The sequence below is a fragment of the Sitodiplosis mosellana genome, unplaced genomic scaffold (assembly GCF_009176505.1).
Source record: "Sitodiplosis mosellana isolate CC-2019 unplaced genomic scaffold, AAFC_SMos_1.0 Smas_scaffold_6167, whole genome shotgun sequence".
In the NCBI taxonomy this organism is placed as follows: Eukaryota; Metazoa; Arthropoda; class Insecta; order Diptera; family Cecidomyiidae; genus Sitodiplosis; species Sitodiplosis mosellana.
This window is the reverse complement of record NW_022601408.1, coordinates 3,734,906-3,756,528: the sequence shown is the minus strand read 5'-3', so window position 1 is coordinate 3,756,528 and position 21,623 is coordinate 3,734,906. Positions and strand designations below refer to the sequence as shown.

Below are 21,623 nucleotides of genomic sequence, written 5' to 3'. Positions count from 1 at the left end.
CCTCATTATATCGATAAATAATTGAACAATATGGATTCAATGTGAGTGCTTTTGATACTTACGAGTCAACAACAAAAACCCTATTTGTTTAAATCCCGATATGCAAATACCATTCTTTTTGGGATTCGGTTCACTGTCCTGCTGGAAATTTATATTTAATTTAAAACAACATGGTGAATTTGTGCCAGATTTTATCACACAATATCATCGGAGTTTGAATGTGTTTGCTGATCCGATGCGATACTTAGAGATAGAGAGAGAGCGTGTCTCGGTGAATGGCGGAAACGATTGCTTTTGCCAATAAATTCAATTTCAGTGTTTTCGATTGAAAGTGAAACGGTGCCTTATGACGATGACACATTCAATCTGTGTATCGAGACGACTTACATGCTTTTGTATGCACGCACGCACGTCCATCGATTTCGTACTTTTCTGTACATTGCACGCCGGGCTATTCTAAGCCTGGAAAGTGAGGCCAACTTTTGCATAGATCACACAGAAGTAATAAAAAAGGGATAAACGAAAACGGCGGTGATTTTACGATTATTGGCCAAAACGATTGATATGGGCGGTAAAATGGCTATTTCAGACACTCGATTATATGTTAATGGACCATCTACTGACTGTTTTTACGTAATCAACTACACCATTTTGTCTGCCTAAGTCTATGGGTTTCATTTTGTTTATGCAGGCATCCCTCAGTCAGTGTTTTGTCACTTCCAAGCTTCATTCTGGATTAATTTTTGTTTGTTTTGAACTCCATGTTTCTTATGCGCCAAGCGTAAGTTACTTTCTACTTGATTTCGCCAGCGCATGTGTTCGCAATACCTATTTATGAAAACCAGACCATGTGCTAATAACGATAATGGATGTTACTGACGATCAACGATAAAAATCGCAACTTTAATTAATTGCACTTAACAGTAGAGTAAAAATAATTAAAATTGAAAGCAATTTCATTGCTTGAAAGCATCGACCAAATCATAATTCAATAGCGTTTTGATAAATGAAAATGAAAATTTTACCTATTGAACATTTAAAACGAGAAAAAAACAGAAAAATAGCCAGCCGTTCGAAACAAGATTACGAACGGAAAGAATTTCCGCCATACGCTTGACTGAGCATTGGAAATCAAACGATTTAATCACATCGATACAATGTATTTTATATCGAAAATTATCGGTTTTGAAATGATCGTGGCGTAATTTAATAAGTTGCATCAAATAAATTGTATAATAATAACAGCCCATTTTGACACTTGCGTCAGAGTGTAAAAAAGAGTCACATATCATTTAGTTTGAATTGATACCTTTAAAATGTAAATGGAAGAAGATTCAATCTGTCAAAATTTGAACAATTTTGCAAGGGATTCGATTATGATTAATTCATTTTCAATACGTTTTTACCTAGATTTTCCCTTTTTTTTCGCATAATTGAATACAACGTCAGTTGGCAACGTGTACGCTAATGTACATTCGTTTAATACAAACAACTCATTTTGGTAATTTTGCGGTAAATTGGCATCGAATCCAAAAATCATTTTAAAATGAACTTTATTTTGCATACGAAAAAAGAAGAAGTAAACGAATTAATAAAAAGGCCGATAATAAATAGACCGAAGAAAAAAAAATTACGAAAAATGTTGTTTGAAAGGTAGTAGATTTGTGTGTATCGAATTAATTTGTGGTTTAAAAGTTTGAAGTGACAATATAATAGACGTGTTCTTTGGTTCGATGTAATCCATAAAACATGTAAGGAGTTGAGCACTACTTTGTCATTTATAGCATCGATTGCGGCTAGAATGAGCTCTTCCAGAACTCAGACACATGAAAACTTATCGATAAGATTGCTAAACACATATAATATATTGAAACCGATCAAAACCCACAAGAATTGAATGTTCGCCCGTGTGTCTATGGCTTTGTTGATATGCGTGCCATTAGAATTTTCGCGGTCTAGAAAAGGTTTTTTTAAAATCTATATATAGAAAACTGAATGTTCGTCTGTGTGTGTGTGTGTGTCTGTGTGTGTGTGTGTCTGTAGCCAGTTATCTCCCCTTTTTTTGATTCATGCATTTATTGTTATACTTATTGTTTGATTTCGCGCGGCCTCAAGAGTAATCTTATAAATGCAGTTTTGGTTTTCAAATTGAATTTGTTGGAGTTTGACGAAAAAAAAATGTTTTCATTGTTTTTCCATATTACATTAATGTGGATTGATGGCAATGAAATATTAAATGCGTATTGTTGTAAAAGAGATTTGATTTCATTTAAAAATAAATAAATTGAAAAAATTAATACTTCGCATCAGGACAAACCATACATGAGTGAAATTTGTTTTGAATGAAAGAGATACTTAAAATGGAGAGAAGACACACGAAGATTGGCTTAAAATAGAGATAGAGTAGCTTGAAAGAGAATGAAGCTTGAAATACTGATTTAAAAACGACCAGACACAGAGAGGTATTAATGGTTTCTAATGTTTATTGTTGTTTATGCGGTGGAACAGAAAATGAGTTATTATAATTGAATTTTGGCAAAATGTAAGTCAAACTCCAAATACATCGCCAAAATTGTAATCTTCCAATCCAAAAAACAAATGGTTGTATTGTGGATTCGAATCAAAGTAGCTAGATTGATTTGTTGTCAGGTCAGTGACATATTAATAGCTATCGAATTGAAAACCCAAAAAAGATTAATTGTGAAAAAAATGAACGTACGAGAGATGACGCAAGAAGCCGAGGATGACACAAGAAATGAAGTAATGACAAATATAGCGACAATAACCCGAAGTTTTGAAAATAGTGCAACTTGGCGAATTCTAGCCGAAACGGCGAGCGGCGAGCCGATTGGGCTAGTAATGAATAAAATGAAGCCAATAAAACCTGATCTTTATTACTTAAATCGGCGCGAAACCATCAAATACACCCAGCTCCTTTTATTAAATAGGCGAAAGGCTAGGGGTATTTATGTTAGTTGAATCAAGATCGCTTTGCTCGTATCTAAATACATGGTAGTGATTTGACGTAAAATCAGACATGTGCAAGGTCAAAAATCCTAGAGGGGGGTAAAATTTTTTGCCAGATCGGGTTCTAAAAATTTTGTCAATGGATGTGGAAAAAAAACTGAAGTCCTAAAAAAAAGGCCCTCACTTTTGAAAATCGATTCTATCTAGTGTAAAACAGTCTAAATCGCTAGAAGGGGGTCTCCATTTTCAAATCCTAGATGGGGGGGGGGTAAAACCGGAAACCCCCCCCCTGCACACGTCTGCGTAAAAATCCCAAGACACTTTCAAGACGGTACAGCTTGAAGCTGTCATTAACTTTCAAACCGTGAAACCTATTTTATAACGTTGTTCGTGAAACCGGTGGCTGAGTGCCCAAAGTGCATTTTTGTATGAAAACTAGATTGTGATAAGTGATAAAAGATTTGTGTCTTGAGCAAAGTTATAGAGCATGTCAAGTAATAAAATATTCTTGCAAACACTATTCCGTTTTCTCTTATCAGTTCCGCGAAAAACCGCCAAAAATGCGAAAAACGCGAGATTTTCCATATCATTTTTTACAGAACTGATAAGAGATAAGAGATATTTGTCTTGAGCAAAGTTGTAGAACAGATTGAGTTCTACAACATTCCCGAAGACACCAACTTGTTATCTCTTATCAGTTACGCGAAAAATGATAACATAAAAATCGTGTTTTTCGCGGTTTTTCGAGTAACTGATAAGAGATAACAAGTTGGTGTCTTCAGGAATGTTGTAGAGATCAACTCTTTCTACAGCTTTGCTGAAGACAGATTTCCCCTAACTCTTATCAGTTACGAGAAAAATGACAAGTAAAAAACCCGTATTTTTCGCGGTCATCTGCGGTTTTTCGCGTATTTTGCGCAACTGATAAGAGATAAGAGATATCTGTCTGGGGCAAAATTGTAGAGCGGGTAAGTTCAAGAACAAGTACTACAATATTTTTGAAGATTTTATTCCTTATCTCTTATCAATTATGCGGAAAACCGCAAAAAACGCGATTTTTATGTTATCATTTTTCGCGTAACTGATAAGAGATAGCAAGTTAAAGTTTTCGGGAATGTTGTAGAACTCAACCAACCTGTTCTACAACTTTGCTGAAGACAGATATCTCTTATCTCTTATCAGTCCATTAAAAAATTAGATACAAAAAATACGCGTCTTCCGCGTTTTTTGCATATTTCGCGGAACTGATAAGTGATAACGGAATAGTGTTTGTACAAATATTATAGTACTTGACATGTTCTATAACTTTGCTCAAGACACAAATCTTTTATCTCTTATCACACTCTAGTTTTCATACAAAAATGCACTTTGGGCACTCAGGCACCCGTTTCACGTATAGCGCATCACACATGCTTATGCACATATGTGATGACGTAGTATGCGTATGTGAGTATGTTAGCGCAATTCATGTAGTCGAATGTTCAACAAACCATCTTTGTGTAAATCATTTATGATGAAAAATGATAAAGATATAAGTGTTTAAAGTTGGTCAGTGCCCGTTTCACGGTTCTAAGGTTAACACATTGTCGTTTACGCACGCAGTGTCGCACACATACACCGTGTATTTCGAAAGTCCCGTGTATTTTGAACAGTTTGATGCTATTCCCGCCTAGAGGGCCGATGTCGTTTTTGACTCACTAAGAACGCGAGCTTGGTTGAATTTATCAAATTTGATGGTTTCATTGCAATTTTTCTTGCCGATTCGCATATTCCCTGCGAATTCTTTATGAATTTTCATTCTTTGTTACTGCGATCGATAACTAAGATGGCGTCAGCTGTCACATTTCTGGATTTGACAAATTCGCAGAGAATTTACAAAATTCATAAGATTCGAAAAGATTTTATTTCGCGAATAGATGAATTTCCCGAGGCGAAAAGTGGAGAAAACCAACGAGCACAATGCCAAAATGTACATAGATTTTTCTTTGTTTCTGGTGGCGGCGGTGTTTTCATTTGAATTATACACATTTATACCAATGAAAAAGATTGTGCAAACACAAGGTGTGGATGTGTGCAAAGAGCTGTTAATATGTTTTATTTCATTCAATATGGGAGAATGTTGTATAACATCATTTATTATATGGTTCCCTCGTATATAGTCGTCACCGCATCTAGTGGCATTGAATGCGTAGCGAAAAATGCGAACGAACGAAGATGATAGCATAAGAAAAGAAACGTGTATGGCCAAAAACCAGCAAATGGTAACAATAACACGGCTAAAATGGATTTATTGAAAGAGTGTCGAGCAAATTCTCTCACGTAAATGCATGACACGAGCATGATACGCACTTTTTAGCCTAGTTTATGGCTGGTTTGTATGACTTTCTCGTTGTTGCGCGATGTCAGCCGTATTTATGCAATGCACACCATTTGATGGTGCACGCATTGCAACCCCCAGAAGAAGAAGAAAAAAACAATCATTGAGAGCATTACGTATTGAATATGGTTTACTTTGTTTGCTTTGCTTTAAAAGGGCCACACCGACCGAACAACAAAGTCGGTTAAAACACTAGAAATCGAAAATAGCTGCATAATAATAGTAATAATAATAAAATTATAATATCATTCCCAGCGAAGGGTAAATATCGCATTAATATAAAACATTGTCAGCTTAAGGGATTTGAGTTTATGGCCGAGACTTTCAAACACAATACAATACAATAACGCTACGATGTGCGACTGTGTCCTTTTTTGCCATGCTCTCTGCTTCACACCGACACCAAAACATGCCGAAGAGACACCAAAAGTCAATTTGCTTACTTTTTCGTACGTTTGTTATTGTTGCATGAATTTTCATGCTACCGTCTTCATTCCCTATCGAAGGGCGCGCGGTAAAAGTATTCAAAAAGATGCGGTTGACTAATGCAGAGGAGGACAAAAAATTGAACGAGCAGGAAAGAAACATAAAGAAGAGGAGCAAAAAAAAAAAAAAATATAGAAGAAAAAGGCCTTCGACATTTCGAAAAACGCATTATTAAAGGCAATTATTATAAATTATAATTATGATTTAAAAAGAAAATAAGAGGAAAAAAGAAGATAGCTTGCCGCAGCCGAGAGAATGCTGGGAAACGTGAAGGTGATTGTCTTCATGCAAGAGTTTTCTTCTTTTTTTGTAGTACTGGGAATTTCCACCATATTCGCTCGATTCATGATTACCGAGATTTTCTTTTTTACGTTCTTCGTTTTTTGGATATACAGCTCAACCGACTAATAACAACAAATGTGGAGCCATATTTTCATTGATATTTTTTTTTTTTCGGATTGGATAAAGACTATGACGATACAAACTCTCCAGCTATAAGAGAACACAATAAGAAGTAGCTCTTGAATTTGTACTCGTTATTATTAAGGGAACACACAGTATACGCAGCACTCTTGAATATCTGTTAATTTTTTCAGCTCTCTCGCTCATGTTTTTCATTACTGATTTCTTTTTTATTACATTTTCTCGACTTATTATTTCATATTTGCAATGTTCTCTGCTCTGCTTCAAATTGTCTATAAATCGGAAGGGAATTTAATAAATAAAACCGGCTAAGAACCGACTCACGCGCATATCTAACATCAAAGAAAAACTGGAATAGCACTAAAATCTACCTGTGCCCCTGATATATCAAATGGAACAAGAATTCGACGAGAGGAAGAAGCGAAACGGAAGAGGAAAACAACAGAGAGTAAAATCAACGTACGCCTGTTGTTAAGGCGTTGTATTTATTTATTTATTTGATTCTCAGTACGACTACGAGATGACGATGGCACGGACGATCAAGAGGAAAATAAAACAATAAATTGGTAACTCTAATATTTTTGTTGTTTCTTTTTTTATAATAAAAGAATAAACCTTTAGCACTTTTATTTGATTGAAATGCATAAAAACCATTTGGTTGAGGTAGCGATGAGCATTGTTGGTAATAAAAATTCTCGAAATAAGGTGCACATTGCCCACGAACATCCTATTCAATCCCTCTATCTTTCGCTGGGTAAAATTGAATAATCATTTGATGGGCAACTGTCTAAAATGATTTTGACGTGGCACACTTGCGCCAATGGTCACAGGTATATTCGACGATGTCGTATCGTGCCGTGCATTATGCACCGACAATTCGACCGTATTTTTTCCGGTTACCATCTCAATAATGAATACATCTGATAACATGTAACCACGTACATACAAACACACGAACACCAAATCGACGACACATTTCATTTGTATATTTAATTTTGTGCCTCTTTGCCCATTCGTTTCGAAGACACCACGCTCAATCACTCTTCCCCGCTTTCAGTTTATTAAATATTCGGTCACGTGTTCCGTATTACCATTGAATCTTTATTAAACGAACAAATAGTTTAAATAATGCGTGTAAGCGAAAATCATGTTAACAACACAACACAACGTAAGATAACCAAACACAGTGGGCCAAAAATTGCAATTGTAATATTCTTCGGTTTTGATTTCTCCGATTCGCTCACCCATTGTGCCTGCTACACTACTTTCAACTCGGTTGGGATTCAGTATGTTTCAATCCTGTTCCTTTCCGTTACATTTATTTGGTTTTTGTCGGTAGAAAAGTAAATTGCACTGATGTAATAATTTATTATTACGAATAAATTGAGCCGGCAGAATTTTGTGTGTTGTAGACATTTTTTTGATATAGTCTATAAGAAAACTACAACTTGGACAGACAAATTCACTTTATAGACGCCGATCGAATAAGTAGCCAATAATGTGAATTGAGTTGATCCAATGATTTAATAGTTTTCCATTGAGCTCTAATAACGGCATTACATTTTTGATTATGATGATGAGAGAACAAATAAGTAACAAACATTATTATATGATTGAGGGGTGAGTTAATACATGGTACATTGCAGCAATATGTTAGACGGTGCGCTGTCTGTAGCATCGAGAGTTGAACTAGCAAATAAATCTTTACATAATCTTAAGCGACTCATCGCCGAATGTGGAAACAATTCATCACATTGACATGCCACACAAACAAATATCACCAGGAAACATTCTCTGATCGCTTTATTACAGCGCTCCTCCTCACTAAATCATTTGACGCCCAACGAAAATCCAAATCAGTGGCAATAATCCTATATTATGTAAAATCGAACCGTTTGACTTTTCACGGTTTCACATGCAATAATTCTCGTGTGTACGTCGACAACGTAACGTTGCACGAATATGCTTGGGTTTCGGTATTAGAAAAAAAAAAAATAAAACTTTTCCAATTTCAATGCGTTTTTCTCCACTTTTGGCACGGAGATTGTAGAGTTGCTAAGAATAAATGTGAATGAATTCAAACCACTTGAAGGATTACTTTGTTTTCTAAAAGTGGAAAATAAATTCTGGTCGAAAGTAAAACGCGAAATATTTGTTAACTAAAAAAATTGAGTTTCACTTCAGTCGGGGCGAAAATTCATGATGACTTTCAAGTCGATCGAAATGATGATTCAATTCAATGATGGTTTTGGTTAAAAAAAAACAAAAATATTGTGATACGCTAATTTATAAGTTGTTTAAGTTTAGTTATTTTTATTCCCAACCACTCAGCATTATACATTTGATTAGACAGATTTCTTTTCAATTTCCATAAATGCGCGAAGATGAAACGATTGTCGAAGTTATGCTGATCTTGAAAGATTGGAAACAATTGTAAGTGCTGTGTGTGCAACTGGATGCATATATCGTCACATAATCCATCAATCTGTTGAATATCGCATCTAAATTTATTCTTGACGCGTCTGTAAGCGCGCACTACTTTACACGTAACTTTTTTTTCTTTCTTCAAATTGTTGCAGGTTCTTCAATCTACTTTCAAATAACAACTGAAGCATGGAAACGAGAACGAATGAACGATGGAATGTTAGCGTTGTTGTGAAAACTGACAAAGAAGTGATAATCCACGTGGATCCAGCACAATAAACTCAACACATAAACAGTTCAATTGAATTTCACGTGTGATTCGAATTTAATGACAACATTATCCTTTCAATTTACTTATTCAATTCTTTGAACGAAAGAAGTGAACAAAAAAAACACACGCACACACGTACACATCAATTGAACACTTGATGCTGGCAATCGATCGAATGGCCATTGAATTATCTCAAACCCGTAATGTATATTCATGTATTACAATATTATAATTTTCTGACATTTATTTAATTTTATATTTTATTATTTTTTATTCGATAAAAAGATCGCCGATAAAATGTGAATAAATTTAATGAAGCAATTGATATAGCTAATTAAGTTTTCATTACATTGAATTGGTTTATCAAATGAAAGATTTATCGAGTGTGTGTGTGTGGGGGGGGGGGGGGGGGTGGGTGTGTGTCCACTCAGTTGAAGCGAATACACACAACAGTGACTTAGAGCAATGAGAAGGTTATGAATGCCACGGCCGAGTTCAGTGGACCGATCGATTCAAGCTATAAATATTGGTTCGATTATTTTAATACGGTTGGCCATTTTTCCGACAAAATCGCATCGATGCAAACTACACACATATGTTTATGGATATTTGACTAATGTGTAAAACATACGTAATGTAAATTAAATTCGCTTTCGCATAAAATATCAATTATGCTTGTGTTCGATGAAGCATGTGTTCGACGCTAATGGGCTTTAATTATTTACAATATATAAAACTTTTTTCATTTCATATCCTTGTTACTTCGATTGTGTGCTACATATGATTTGGTGAGTGGGTTGCTGGTTGTTATTTTTGTTATATTTTACTGTCGATTATTCAATGGTCAGTTGCCGACACGAAAAAAAGAACAATATCAACAAAGTGCGCTGTAAATGGAAAATATTCAGCAATGAATGTTCTAACGGCATCTGTACGGTATAATTTGGAAGTATGTATAAGTAAATGCTTTCGTCATAAGGTTTATCCAAATGTTGGAAATGTCATTTGTCAGAAATGAAATTTCAAACGTCATACATGATTCAAGTCAGTGATCTTCTGATAAGGACAAAAGCAATGCAAACTGAACTCTGAAACATTTTGGATTTGCTGAATATATTATCATTGCACTTCACTGTGTTGAACAATATTTTTCACTTGAAATTCCAAGTGTGCATTTTAATTTAATATATAAAACAAATATAACTTTTTATTGATCGAAATATAGTGGCATTTAATAAATCGTATCAAGAAATTGACATTTAGTATTGTTCGAAAGAAAAAAGAAATAAAACATTTCAACACGTTAGTATTTTTACGAGAAACGTTTTAGAAGAATCTATTTACAACAATCAACGGCGCTTCAATTAAAAAAAAATTAATGTTCAATTATATCAAATCGATAACATTTATTTTGAAACATGTGATTTTGAGCTTGTATTATGTCAAATCAATGAATTGTTCTCGCTTGATAATTCAGCATCGATTTTTGTATTCATGTATATCACCGTGGCAAATGAAAGATTCATACCGCAAGACACAAGGTGACACATTCTAAAATAAAATTTGTGAAGGGAGTTAGCAAGAGGCACATTATAACGTTTCTGACTTCGATTTCGATGAGGGAGAGAGATGGATATATACAAATATTTACAACATGTTTTCATCATCTCTTTCGTAGGAAGTCCAAAACTTCATAACGTACGTCTTGTTACCTCCCTGTAAAAATTTGGATAGTAAATCCGTCAGCAATTTCTTCTATCGTTGCATCATGATATGATTGGTTTGGAGCGAAAATGTTATACAGAAAAGTTGAGCGGAAAAATGTCAAATGAAAAGAGATTACTATACAGTATACTATATAGCTATCTCTTTTCCGCTCAACTTTTCTGTATTATGTACATTTTCGCTCCAAACCACTCATATAATAGTTTCTCATATCATTTTCCGTGTGTATATTCCGGTTTTATTTCGAAAATTCAAATGTTTTCTGTTTTAAAAACCTTCACGCATGGATGAATGTAATTGGGAAATGTTTAATCTCCAAATCAAATGAGAGAAATCCAAGAGGTTTCCGCATTAAAAGTATTCAAATCGATTTCCCTCATAGCTCAAGTAGTTTTAGAATAATCATACAATGAATTTTGATTAAGAGCAAAGCCCGATTTTCTCAGCCATTCAAACATGTGTTTTAAGATTGCTGAGCATCTCAGCATTTCGTAAGGCACGGATATATCCGAGCATATCGACGACGCATACAGTGGCGTGCGTTGCTACACGACCGGAATTTGTATGTTGTTGCTGCGAACACAATTCGGTCGAGTCGTTGCGGCTGCACGTAGCAACACACGCCACTGTATTATACAGTATGCGTCGTCGATATGCTCGGATATATCCGTGCCTTACGAAATGCTGAGATGCTCAGCAATCTTAAAACACATGTTTGCAGCCATTTAATTTCCTTGCTTCGATTGGATTCTACCTAAACATATGTCGGAGCAATGATTTATAGAAGCGAATATGAACTGGTTCGATCAAGTGCTGACTTTAGCGAACTGATTCCAAACATAAAACTTGAATAACGTGTTGAATTTTTACCACCAAGGAGAATCGGGTCGATTTACTCTTTTGATTGGATCAAATTTATTCTCCTCTTGACTACCTATACTTTAGAACGTATTTCCGTCGCATGCTTCAAATGTCAAAGTTGAACTGTATAAAGATTTTCATTTGCGTACTAACATTTCAAAGGGCATTTTTTCTGCGTACGATGGGCCCAAGTCCCGCTTTTGTAAACAGTTTGCTAAATTCAGTCTCTCATTCTAGAAAGTTCATGTGACACGATTTGAAATTACAATTCACACGTATGCAAATTTATAAATTTACAACCCCAATATTTCATATTCTTAATGATGATGGTATTATGCTATCATTTATGCTATCATTGCATTGCGCTTATACGATAATAACCTGGAAATATCATTCGGTCAGAAGTAGTTCATTTTACTTCGTCTGCTCGATTCTTATGAACGTACTGCACTCGTATGTGGAATGAGCAAAACTGTCGTTGAATGAAGAATTCTATGCAGTTTCTCGCAAAATCTGCATATGATAATTTTTGGAATTCGATGCAAATGAGGGTACGTGTCGGAAGAATCGAAGTGAAAAATTAGAACCAATATCCTGTTTACCTTAGATAAATGTTTGTTTGTTTCGCTCGCAGCAAATGTTGAGCATAGAAAAATTATCATTCGATTTAATTAGGCGAACACAAATTATCGACTAGCATGTGTCATGTTATTGGATGGGAGTGTAAACCTTAAGTGGCACATTTGCATCACAATCAAATTGATGATTTGTTATTCAGTTGTATGTTTGTATTTCAAGATGCAAACATATATGATCAATAAACAATCGGCTTACATACATACGATGAAAACGAATTGTGGGAATCAAACAATCAGTCTGTTGCTGCTTGCAGTATCCAGAATTGAACGTGAATACGACGACAAAGAAGTCAACGATAAAAATGTGATCATTAAATTGCTTACCTGTACTCTTGATTCCGTCAGCCCTATTCGCATGGCGATTTCTTCTCGCATGAAAATATCTGGGTAGTGTGTTTTTGAAAAGCATCGTTCCAATTCATTTAACTGAGCCGGCGTGAATCGAGTTCGGTGTCGTTTTTGTTTGCTGGATTTTTCCGCATTCTAGATTTGTTTATTTTTTGTGTATCAATCGACAACGGGTTTCGTTTTGAATCAGCAGCGACAACATCAGCAACGTGTTATATTTGGATGAGGAAAAACAAAGCTGAATTATTAAAAATTCATATAAAACGAATTACATAGTATATGCATTAGTCATTAGTTGGACAGCTAAAAGAAAGCAGCTGAGCTCTTGAATTACAGCACATAAAAATACAGATATAACGAATAACTTCACAGGTTCTTGGGATTTTAATTGCCCTTCGCTAGCCCTTTGAAGCCGCTCACCATCTTTTGTATGCGAAGACTTTAATTTTATTCAAATTTTTTGAATTCCTCCAAAGTGCACAATCATTTTCACGCTCTCTTTAATTGAACTTTGCATAGGAATGATAGTCTTGTTGTAGACTGATATATGACATATTTTATCCAAACAATCAATTGGCTAAATGACATCAAAGCCAATTGCTTCCTTGAATCATTCAAGTTCGAATGAAGATGCATTTTACCGTCGAATATATATAGTATTTATTGGGGCGTTCAATCATTTTACCTGATCCTGGTGTAAATTGTGAGGCTCACAAATGCCACCAGATACATTCAGTCGACCACCGCCCGGATCTGATGAGCCTGCATTCGGAAGTTGATTGTACGAATACGATTTCGGTAAATCACAATCCTTTTGACCTAAAACAAAATAAACAGACATTTTAAAACTTTATCAATAAATTATCAGGTATTGGCTTATTACTATTTATAAAATATAAAGACGTTATGCGATGAAAATAAATGAAAAAAAAAGAAAAGATGTCGAGACTATCTAAATACACAATTCAATGGATCGAAATGTTTTGTTTCGTGATCACTCGTTTCTCAAACAAAGGAAAACTGGCCCATAAGCAAAGTAAGTGAGAGATTTGTTGTGTCTACAATAATATTTCGTATATTATTTTTACATGTATTATAAAAATCTAGTCGCTTAAAAGATATCATTGACCAGTAGAGATATAGTTTAAAAGTTGCATCATTCATGGATTTTCATTCTATCTCGCGTTCTTTATTCATGAAGTGGCCCATCTTTGTTTAGAAATGGTAAATTGCGAGTGGTTTCTTCCTCTTGAGGGTTCATTCTCTCTACCTGCACGAAATAATTTGAGTAAAACATTTTTTTTTTTTTTTTTGAAGAATTAGCACGTACGTGTGATTTTTCATCTGATACTTTTTTTTCTCTGTCGTCTCATTTTTGTATTTAAACAATTTGAAATGTTGCTTTATTTTTGTTACGCAAAACCTGTTTCATTTCTGAGCCTATCGATTTGACCCCAGTGTCTGTGTCTGTGTCTGTGGCATGCAGCACTTATTCGAAATCATCCAATAAACCATGTTCATCAACTTTTGTATTTGTGCCTTCTGCAAGTATTTACACTTTGCCGCTGCCTTTTTTCCTCTTTCTTATGACAGGGAGCACAGAAATGAATAGGATACAAAAAATGATTGTTCTTCAAATGCCTCTGCATCATGATGAAACAGAAAAAAAGTAAAATGAAAACTTCACGACGCATCGCTTGCAAACAAATTCATCAGAACACAGATGCAGAGAGGTGAAAAAAACGAGTAGTGTTATATTCACTGTGACTAGGTGCCATAAGACATAAACAAATATTTGGCAAGAGAAAAATGTTAAAATTTGCCCGGGCCACAGAATCTTTCAAAATTTAAAGGTGATTTCTGGTTTGCGTGTTGAAATACATCGAAGTAGATATGTTTTTTGTTCATTTTCTAGTGTGATTCTTTTTGACTCATCATCAAATAAAGTTAGCGATCGTGCTCAATGTATCCAATACTGCCTACTGTATTTTTATTCGTATACGCTACCGTATGTATGTATGAACTACCGAATAAAAAATAAAGAATGAAGTTAAACAAAAGACGAGCCTGATAGCGATAATTAGCTTTTAATTTTTCAATGAACGCCATCATTAAATTGTTTAGGCGTTATTTTTTTAGCACAATTTATGATTGATTTATTAAACGAAAAGCGTGATATTTGAATAAATACGAGGCGATAAACAGCGTGCCGCACTCGTAAATGTATGTTAGAGAAAAATGTGATGACAGTGCAATCGACCAATTGTATTTATTTGTGTTTCTTTCTTTTATGGTGGCAAACACAATTCAATCATTCACTAATCAGTTATTCACGACCAACGGCGTACGCATCGCACTCTCTGTCATTTGAACTTTATTGAGCGTTTATTGTGTCTTTGTTTTAATAGGTATGAATATCACCATGATTTGTCGATAGTCATATCAAGAAGTCATTGGCAAAAGAAGCGATCGCTGAGGAATTGATACGGAATTTCGGGAATATTGTGCTATTTCATGATCATTAGTCACACTGGATGACATTTTGAACTGCTAACATTCTGATGCTGGTTTATTGTGTTCGATCCTGTTCGAAATTATTGAAATGAAATTAGTTGTTGTATGGCATCTTACACCCATTTCAATGATGTGCTCTTCTCGCTTCGATCCAGTCATGAATCCATGAAACTTCACAAACGGTAGCTGACATCATACGAAGGTGTTAAATTTAACACTTTTAACAACAAAAATAACAACAACAAAAACATAGCCAGTGTGAAACATTTTACCGAGAAATGATGAAAACCTTCTTGCCATCGATTCCAGATCGATATGAAGCAGTTTCGCGTTTTCTTTTCGAATTGCCTTTTTGTTTGGATGAAAGAATGAAATGGAAGTGTAATGTTGCTTCTTCTGTCGCCACATTTTATGAATGAACACCAGACATTCATAGCGCTGACATTTTCAATATTTACCATGTTCATTTCGACAATTTTACTGCCGGTCGACTAAGGCCTCATTCAAAAATGTAGTATATTTATAATTTAAAAAAAGCCAATGATCGACCGTTTACCGCCATATTATTTGGAAGCTGTCGGATGTGGTGGGCGCCAAATTAAGCGGCCATAACATCTGATTTATTTCAATAAATCGCAGGATTTTCCAGCAAATCTTGGTATACGAGAGAAAATAAAAGATCAACTCTATTACTTTTTTGAGGTCCATTATGTGCCTATGGTTTTGATACCCAATATATAAATATCTCTCTGTCACTATTTTTTATGGAGTCGATTTTGACGTTGTTGTATCTTTTTGTTCATGTATTCATGTCTGTAAATGTATTCACAAATAGATAAAAATGTTGTAAATTGTGTCCATATCCATCGCCAATATAATGTATAGATTCCAGGGCTGGAATTCTAAGTCATTCCACCAAAATCGTTCGGAATTATTTTTTTCGTAAATAAGACCATATTGGAGTTAAAGAGAGAGATTCCACTATTTTTCAGCGTGCCACCGGAATTATTTCTCACACAATCCACTCTTCCTTGAGTTATCGGGATAATTCCGGTGGCACGCTGAATAATAGTGGAATCTCTCTCTTTCACTCCAATATGGTCTTATGTACGAAAAAAATAATTCCGAACGATTTTGGTGGAATGACTTAGAATTCCAGCCCAGCATCCCATTCCAGAAATTCAATTGAATTGCATCGGAGTCATATGAGTATAGTACTACAGATTATGTACAAATGAATCACACATATCACTGCGAAGGGCATGGTTACTTGATTCATTCAAATGAAAATAAAAGAAGTGCTCGTTTGTTTTAATTTTAACGTATAAAATTAAAATATTTGAAGCTTTAAGTCCAATTTACTCTGGCAATGCTTTTTACTGACGACAATTTATTTCGATACCAACCGAAAAAAAAAAGATATTCCAGTCGTGTGTTGTTCAACCACATACTCACAAATACACCAATTATTCAGTATGTGGATGTCGACTCGACGAAATGCCTCCAATCCAACAACTCTGATCCGCGTGCAATGGATAAGTATGCCGCTGTTGTCGTCGCCACAGCGATACCACATACATATGCACAGCAAAGGATCAACGGGACTTTAAACAAAGTTTATACATAAAATATAATGTTCATAGATTTCGTAATTTAAATATGAATTATATGGCACGCAAATTTGAATGGAGATAATATTTAGAGTGTCCGTCGCATTTGAGCGTATTGTCGCAATTGTACGTTTTCTACACTGGATAGACGTCACACATATAACCTAAAAAACTTTTTTCTGCCTGGCGAACCCGCATTCCGGTACGATCAATGAATTATTTCTCAGATGCTTTTAGAAGTGAGAGATGTCTTCGATGGCAATTTGTGGCAAGTTCTGAAAATCCGGACAACAAAAACACATTTGTTCCGATGAATTCATTGTCTGTAGAAGATTTTGCGAAAGGCTTGCGATGTTAAATTTAATACAAAACACTAAGCATGACCGATTCACAACACACACACACACACACACACACACATTGATAAATCATTTGCATTTATTATAAAAGGAACAATTTAAGCGTTCCAGTCCGTCAGAATTCACATTTATTTAATTTGGAATGTGAATCGAATTTTCATTCACATGAAAAATGAACTCCGGCAATTTCGCTAAAGTCTCTTCGTTCCAAATGGCGGCGCATAATTGCCAGATTATAAATACATTTAAATGTGGTGTCGAGGGCTGTGAATAACAAACAGCAAACGAAATAAATATTCATTCGATGCCCTGCTCCAGTGTTTGGCGTCCATTTTTGTGCGCAAGCCAAACTAATTTTAAACGAAAGAGAATTTCCGAGCAAAATTAATTATTTAATGAATAAAATAAAACCCGAAAATGAATATTTTGCTATTGTGGCTGTTACAATAATCAATGAGTACAACGAGTTCAACCGTAAATATGCAATGAACAAACAGAAGAAAATTGAAACGAATATCCATGGATTTGGAACTTTTTGATCGTCTAAAATGACATTTTTTTTTTTAAAAATATGGCTTATGTACGTCTTGTTTTCTTTTAAAGTTTAATATGCTTTATAAATAGATTTGGCGTGTGGCGGCTGTTGAACGTCAAAGTCATTTGAGGCGACGCGAGCGCCCTCAATTTCAAAGAGCACATCAATGTAATTTAACATTTCAAATCGGAACTACACAGCGCGCTAATTCGAAATATAGAAAAATATAGTGTCAACAGCCGCACCATGAGATTTGGAAACAACAAATTTCAATGGGAATCGGCTAAGAAAATGAGATTTGTTTGAAACTTCGTATGACTATTTGAAATTCCACACAAAAGATTTGAATGAAAACTTGTGGTTTTTCGTCAAAATTAGACGCTATATTCAATGTTTTTCCGAATGTGCAATGATAATAAATAGAAAAACACTTTAAAATGTAGCTTTCGTTTTGATCAGATCAACTGTTCAAGTATTTTTTATAAGCTTAAATGTTGGTTTTGATTGTCTTCCATCTCTCAATTTATCCCTTTACAAAATTGAAAAACTATCCACTACTCTTTCACGAATTTGAGAAAAATCGCCTTGTCCGTGGTCAAAATACCCTGAATTTCAAACCTTGAACACTTATGCAATTAATACATTAAGCTTACACAATATCTGCTCCAAAGCGTTATCTACTAATAATTATCTGCGGCCACCCCAAGTTAGTTCCAATGAATGAATAGCGCTACACAATTTGACGGTAATAGTTGACACTGCATTGATGGATGTATTCAATACAGTATCAAGAAAAATCCTACAAACTACGTTTGCGAATGGACTAGCAGGTAGCAGCTAATGTCGTGTGTGCGTCTACGTCCATGCTCGAGGTTTGAATGATTATAGTTTTGCAAATGATGAATGTTAGCGTTGCACTACACAGACGACGTCGGCTATTTGAAGAAAACATTATGTGAATTTGTGACAAACATTTTTATGAAAAGCATTGAAATATTTGTTATAAATTTACTACACGAAATGTTTTTCTGTATTATCACAAAATCAAAATGTGCTAAATAGCCGTAGTTAATTGGACAATAACGCTTAGAAACAGATATTTTGCTAGCTCAATTTATTCACTGTGCATTTTATTAATTTTGCACTAGTTCTTCGCTGGATATGATGGCTTGCGCTCAGCTCATTATGATGTGCAAACGATTGCAGCGAGCGTACAACAGTATCCGACGGTAACAACCAGGCAGATTATTTTTTGGCAATGTCTGTTTGATTCCTTGAAAAACCGTACGTTTTGTTCATTATTTTGGGAAAATCATCCAAGATAAAGTGATTTTAGAGATAGATATGTGTCCATAAATAATTTTAAAATGATAGATTTATGAAAGAGAAACAAACAGATTTAAAACAGAAATGCAACTCACCGCCAAGCGATGCTGTTCCGCCCAAATTGTTCAGCATATTCGCTGAAAAATTGCGAATCGACAATGCAGACAGTTTGAAAAGGTTTTTTATGACTTTCACGAATGAAGTGAACGACAATTGATGATAATAAATATTTTTTTTTATCGAATCATAAAAACGAATCTCTTTTTTACGACGCTCTGTTCTTGAAATGTTAAAGCCGTGTGTGGAATCCGGCTGTGTTATTTTTTTTGTTTGTTATTTTATCGATGTTCGTCTCTATTTTGATATAAATTTGTCGAATTTTTTTGTTCACATTATTTTAGGTAAAATGGATATCCAAAAAAATGTCAACCGTCGAAAATTCCTCGATACAACACTTAACTTTTCACTGATATCAAAATCAATCAAATTATTTAAAATAAGCCACAATGAATTTTGTATTTCACTGTTCAGCTGGAACCAAATCACTAGCAAAAAACATATAAATCGTGAACTGTAATATAGGAAATCGTATACACATTGTTTATGGCAGACTGATTAGTCTTTTTATTCAGTTACTGTGATTAGGACTAATAATAATAAAACGAATTATTCACTCGTTTTCACGGAAGTGCTATTCTGGGGGCGCAAATTTCACGTCTTTTAATTTAATCCCGAAAATTTAATCAGTGCAATTATTTTTTTGTGTTTCGTCTAGCTTAAAATCGAACAGCGGCAGCAGCAGCAGGAGCAGCAGCAGCAGCAGAGGATGTTAGGTGCTTTTTGTGGTACATATTGCCTTACGAACGGATCTCAAACATCGTCAACGGCAACATCAGAAGCAGCAGCAACAACAATAATAACGAAAAAGTCGTAGCTCAAAAGTACTGTGAATGTTTGCAATGAAATGAAAAGATAATAATCGAAGCGTGTATACTGTGCTCACGAGCTTCCGTACGCGCACTGATTCATCTGCTGAATTGATTTTTAGTGTATTGCATATATCCAAAATTAAATTAAAGTAAAGCACAATGACAAAATACACACAACACGTACGCGTATCCGTAGCACACAATTGTATTTCCCTTGGTATTGTTGTTATTGTGACGCTGTGTGCGCGCTACCACAAACATTATGAAAATCACAAACAAATCCGAACAAATGGAAGGACGGCTCGATAATAAAAGCGATGAAAGTGCGAGAGTCAAACGATTCTCTCACTTCAATATGTTGATCGTTGGCGTTATTGTTCGGTTGTGTCACTGGTTCCGTATGGCCGTTTTCCTTTAGCCCGCTCTTTCTCTTGCTCTTTAGTCTCTTCGTGGTTATTGTTTTCGTAGCGCGCGCGACGCTTCGATTCGAAAAACCATCGCCATGATCAACCTGCTGCATGAGCGCAAAATACAACTACACGAGACGAAACGATACAATCACAACCCACTCACATGCAGAGAGACACCATCCAAACGCGACAGCACGCACACTCAAATGATAATATTATAAACGCGATATAGAGACGAATTTTCTGTGTTCTGGGGCGCCAAAAAATGAAGCACATCGTTTGCTGCTGCTAATGTTAACGTACAATCGTCCGCTTTTATTTCCACATATCTCTCTTATCCGGAGAGCGAGAGAAAGAGACTCTTGGTTGATGCATGCATGTGTTGTCTCCGGCGTTGCCATCCACTGTGTGCGCGCCATGCACAGCACAGGCACACCATATATTCAATTCGCATTCATTGTGTGTGCGTATCGAAATATCGTTCCGTTTGTGTGCTTTGTATTCGATTTTTAAGTTGTTGATTGGATAAATGTTTATGCTGTGTTATGGCCGTTTTGATAATACCAAATGGGCTGGGCTTCGTTTGGTAAGCGTAGACAATACGCTTTGTGGATGTGATATTACTACGAGATAATGTTGCTTTTATTGGTGATGGGCAACAACAACAGTAGCTACTGCTGCTGCTACTACTACTACAAATGCTGTGCGTGCCCGTATGAAGCTATCAAATACAACGACGAAACGCTACGGTTACATTCGATTGGGCTTTGGCTCGATATTGTCTTCTGAAAGGTAAAATGAACCGAGACAACATCTTTGAAACAAAATATTAAAATAATACTACCGTCGAACACAACCGTAGCATTCTGTGCGCTCTTTGACGTTTGTTACATTATTCTTCAACGAAACATCATTTTAGTCCAGATTCATCACACTGCATATGGTGCTCAGTTTTGCAGAGCCACAAATATATTTCCTGAACGTCTATTTATTCTGATTTGCCGAGAAAACAATATTGCGCGAATTTATGAGCTTTGCAACCATTCTGGTTCTCTCTTTTGAAACAAATTAATGCTGAGAGTAGGAACTGGAAAAATGATTAAATCCTTGCGCTCGAGAAAATCCAAGTGTAATGACGAAACGTTCATACAACGAATTCAAGTTTCAATTTTGATGTTGATAAACGTTATTGGTGCATTTGTTTGGCATTCGTTCACAGATTACCATTTCATACAAACTGATTTCAAATGAAAATCGAATTAAGCGCACAATACCATAACCAATGAATAGCAAAAGAAGAAACAATAAAGAAAAAAAAATGGTCTGATTGGAAAGGAAAAATGGCAATAAAATTTCTAGTACACAACAACAAAACCAATTTTTAATAACAATGACATCTTATTATTTCATTTGACATCTT

The 21,623-nt window shown here is 35.2% G+C and overlaps 1 protein-coding gene across 2 annotated transcripts in view; it reads right to left on the bottom strand.

The window, feature by feature from the left end:
• LOC129575640 (homeobox protein orthopedia) overlaps positions 1–20,278 on the bottom strand; it is a 31,500-nt gene extending 11,222 nt beyond the window's left edge. For both annotated transcript variants that reach the window (XM_055459521.1, XM_055459520.1), the window contains exons 1-3: positions 18,960–20,278; positions 13,206–13,339; positions 12,497–12,655 (exon numbers count right to left, since the gene is read on the bottom strand). In XM_055459521.1, the coding sequence (XP_055315496.1) occupies positions 12,497–12,655; positions 13,206–13,339; positions 18,960–18,996 (330 nt within the window). In that variant the 5' untranslated portion in view covers positions 18,997–20,278. The remainder of the gene's footprint in view (positions 1–12,496; positions 12,656–13,205; positions 13,340–18,959) is intronic.
• Positions 20,279–21,623: the final 1,345 nt, after the last annotated feature.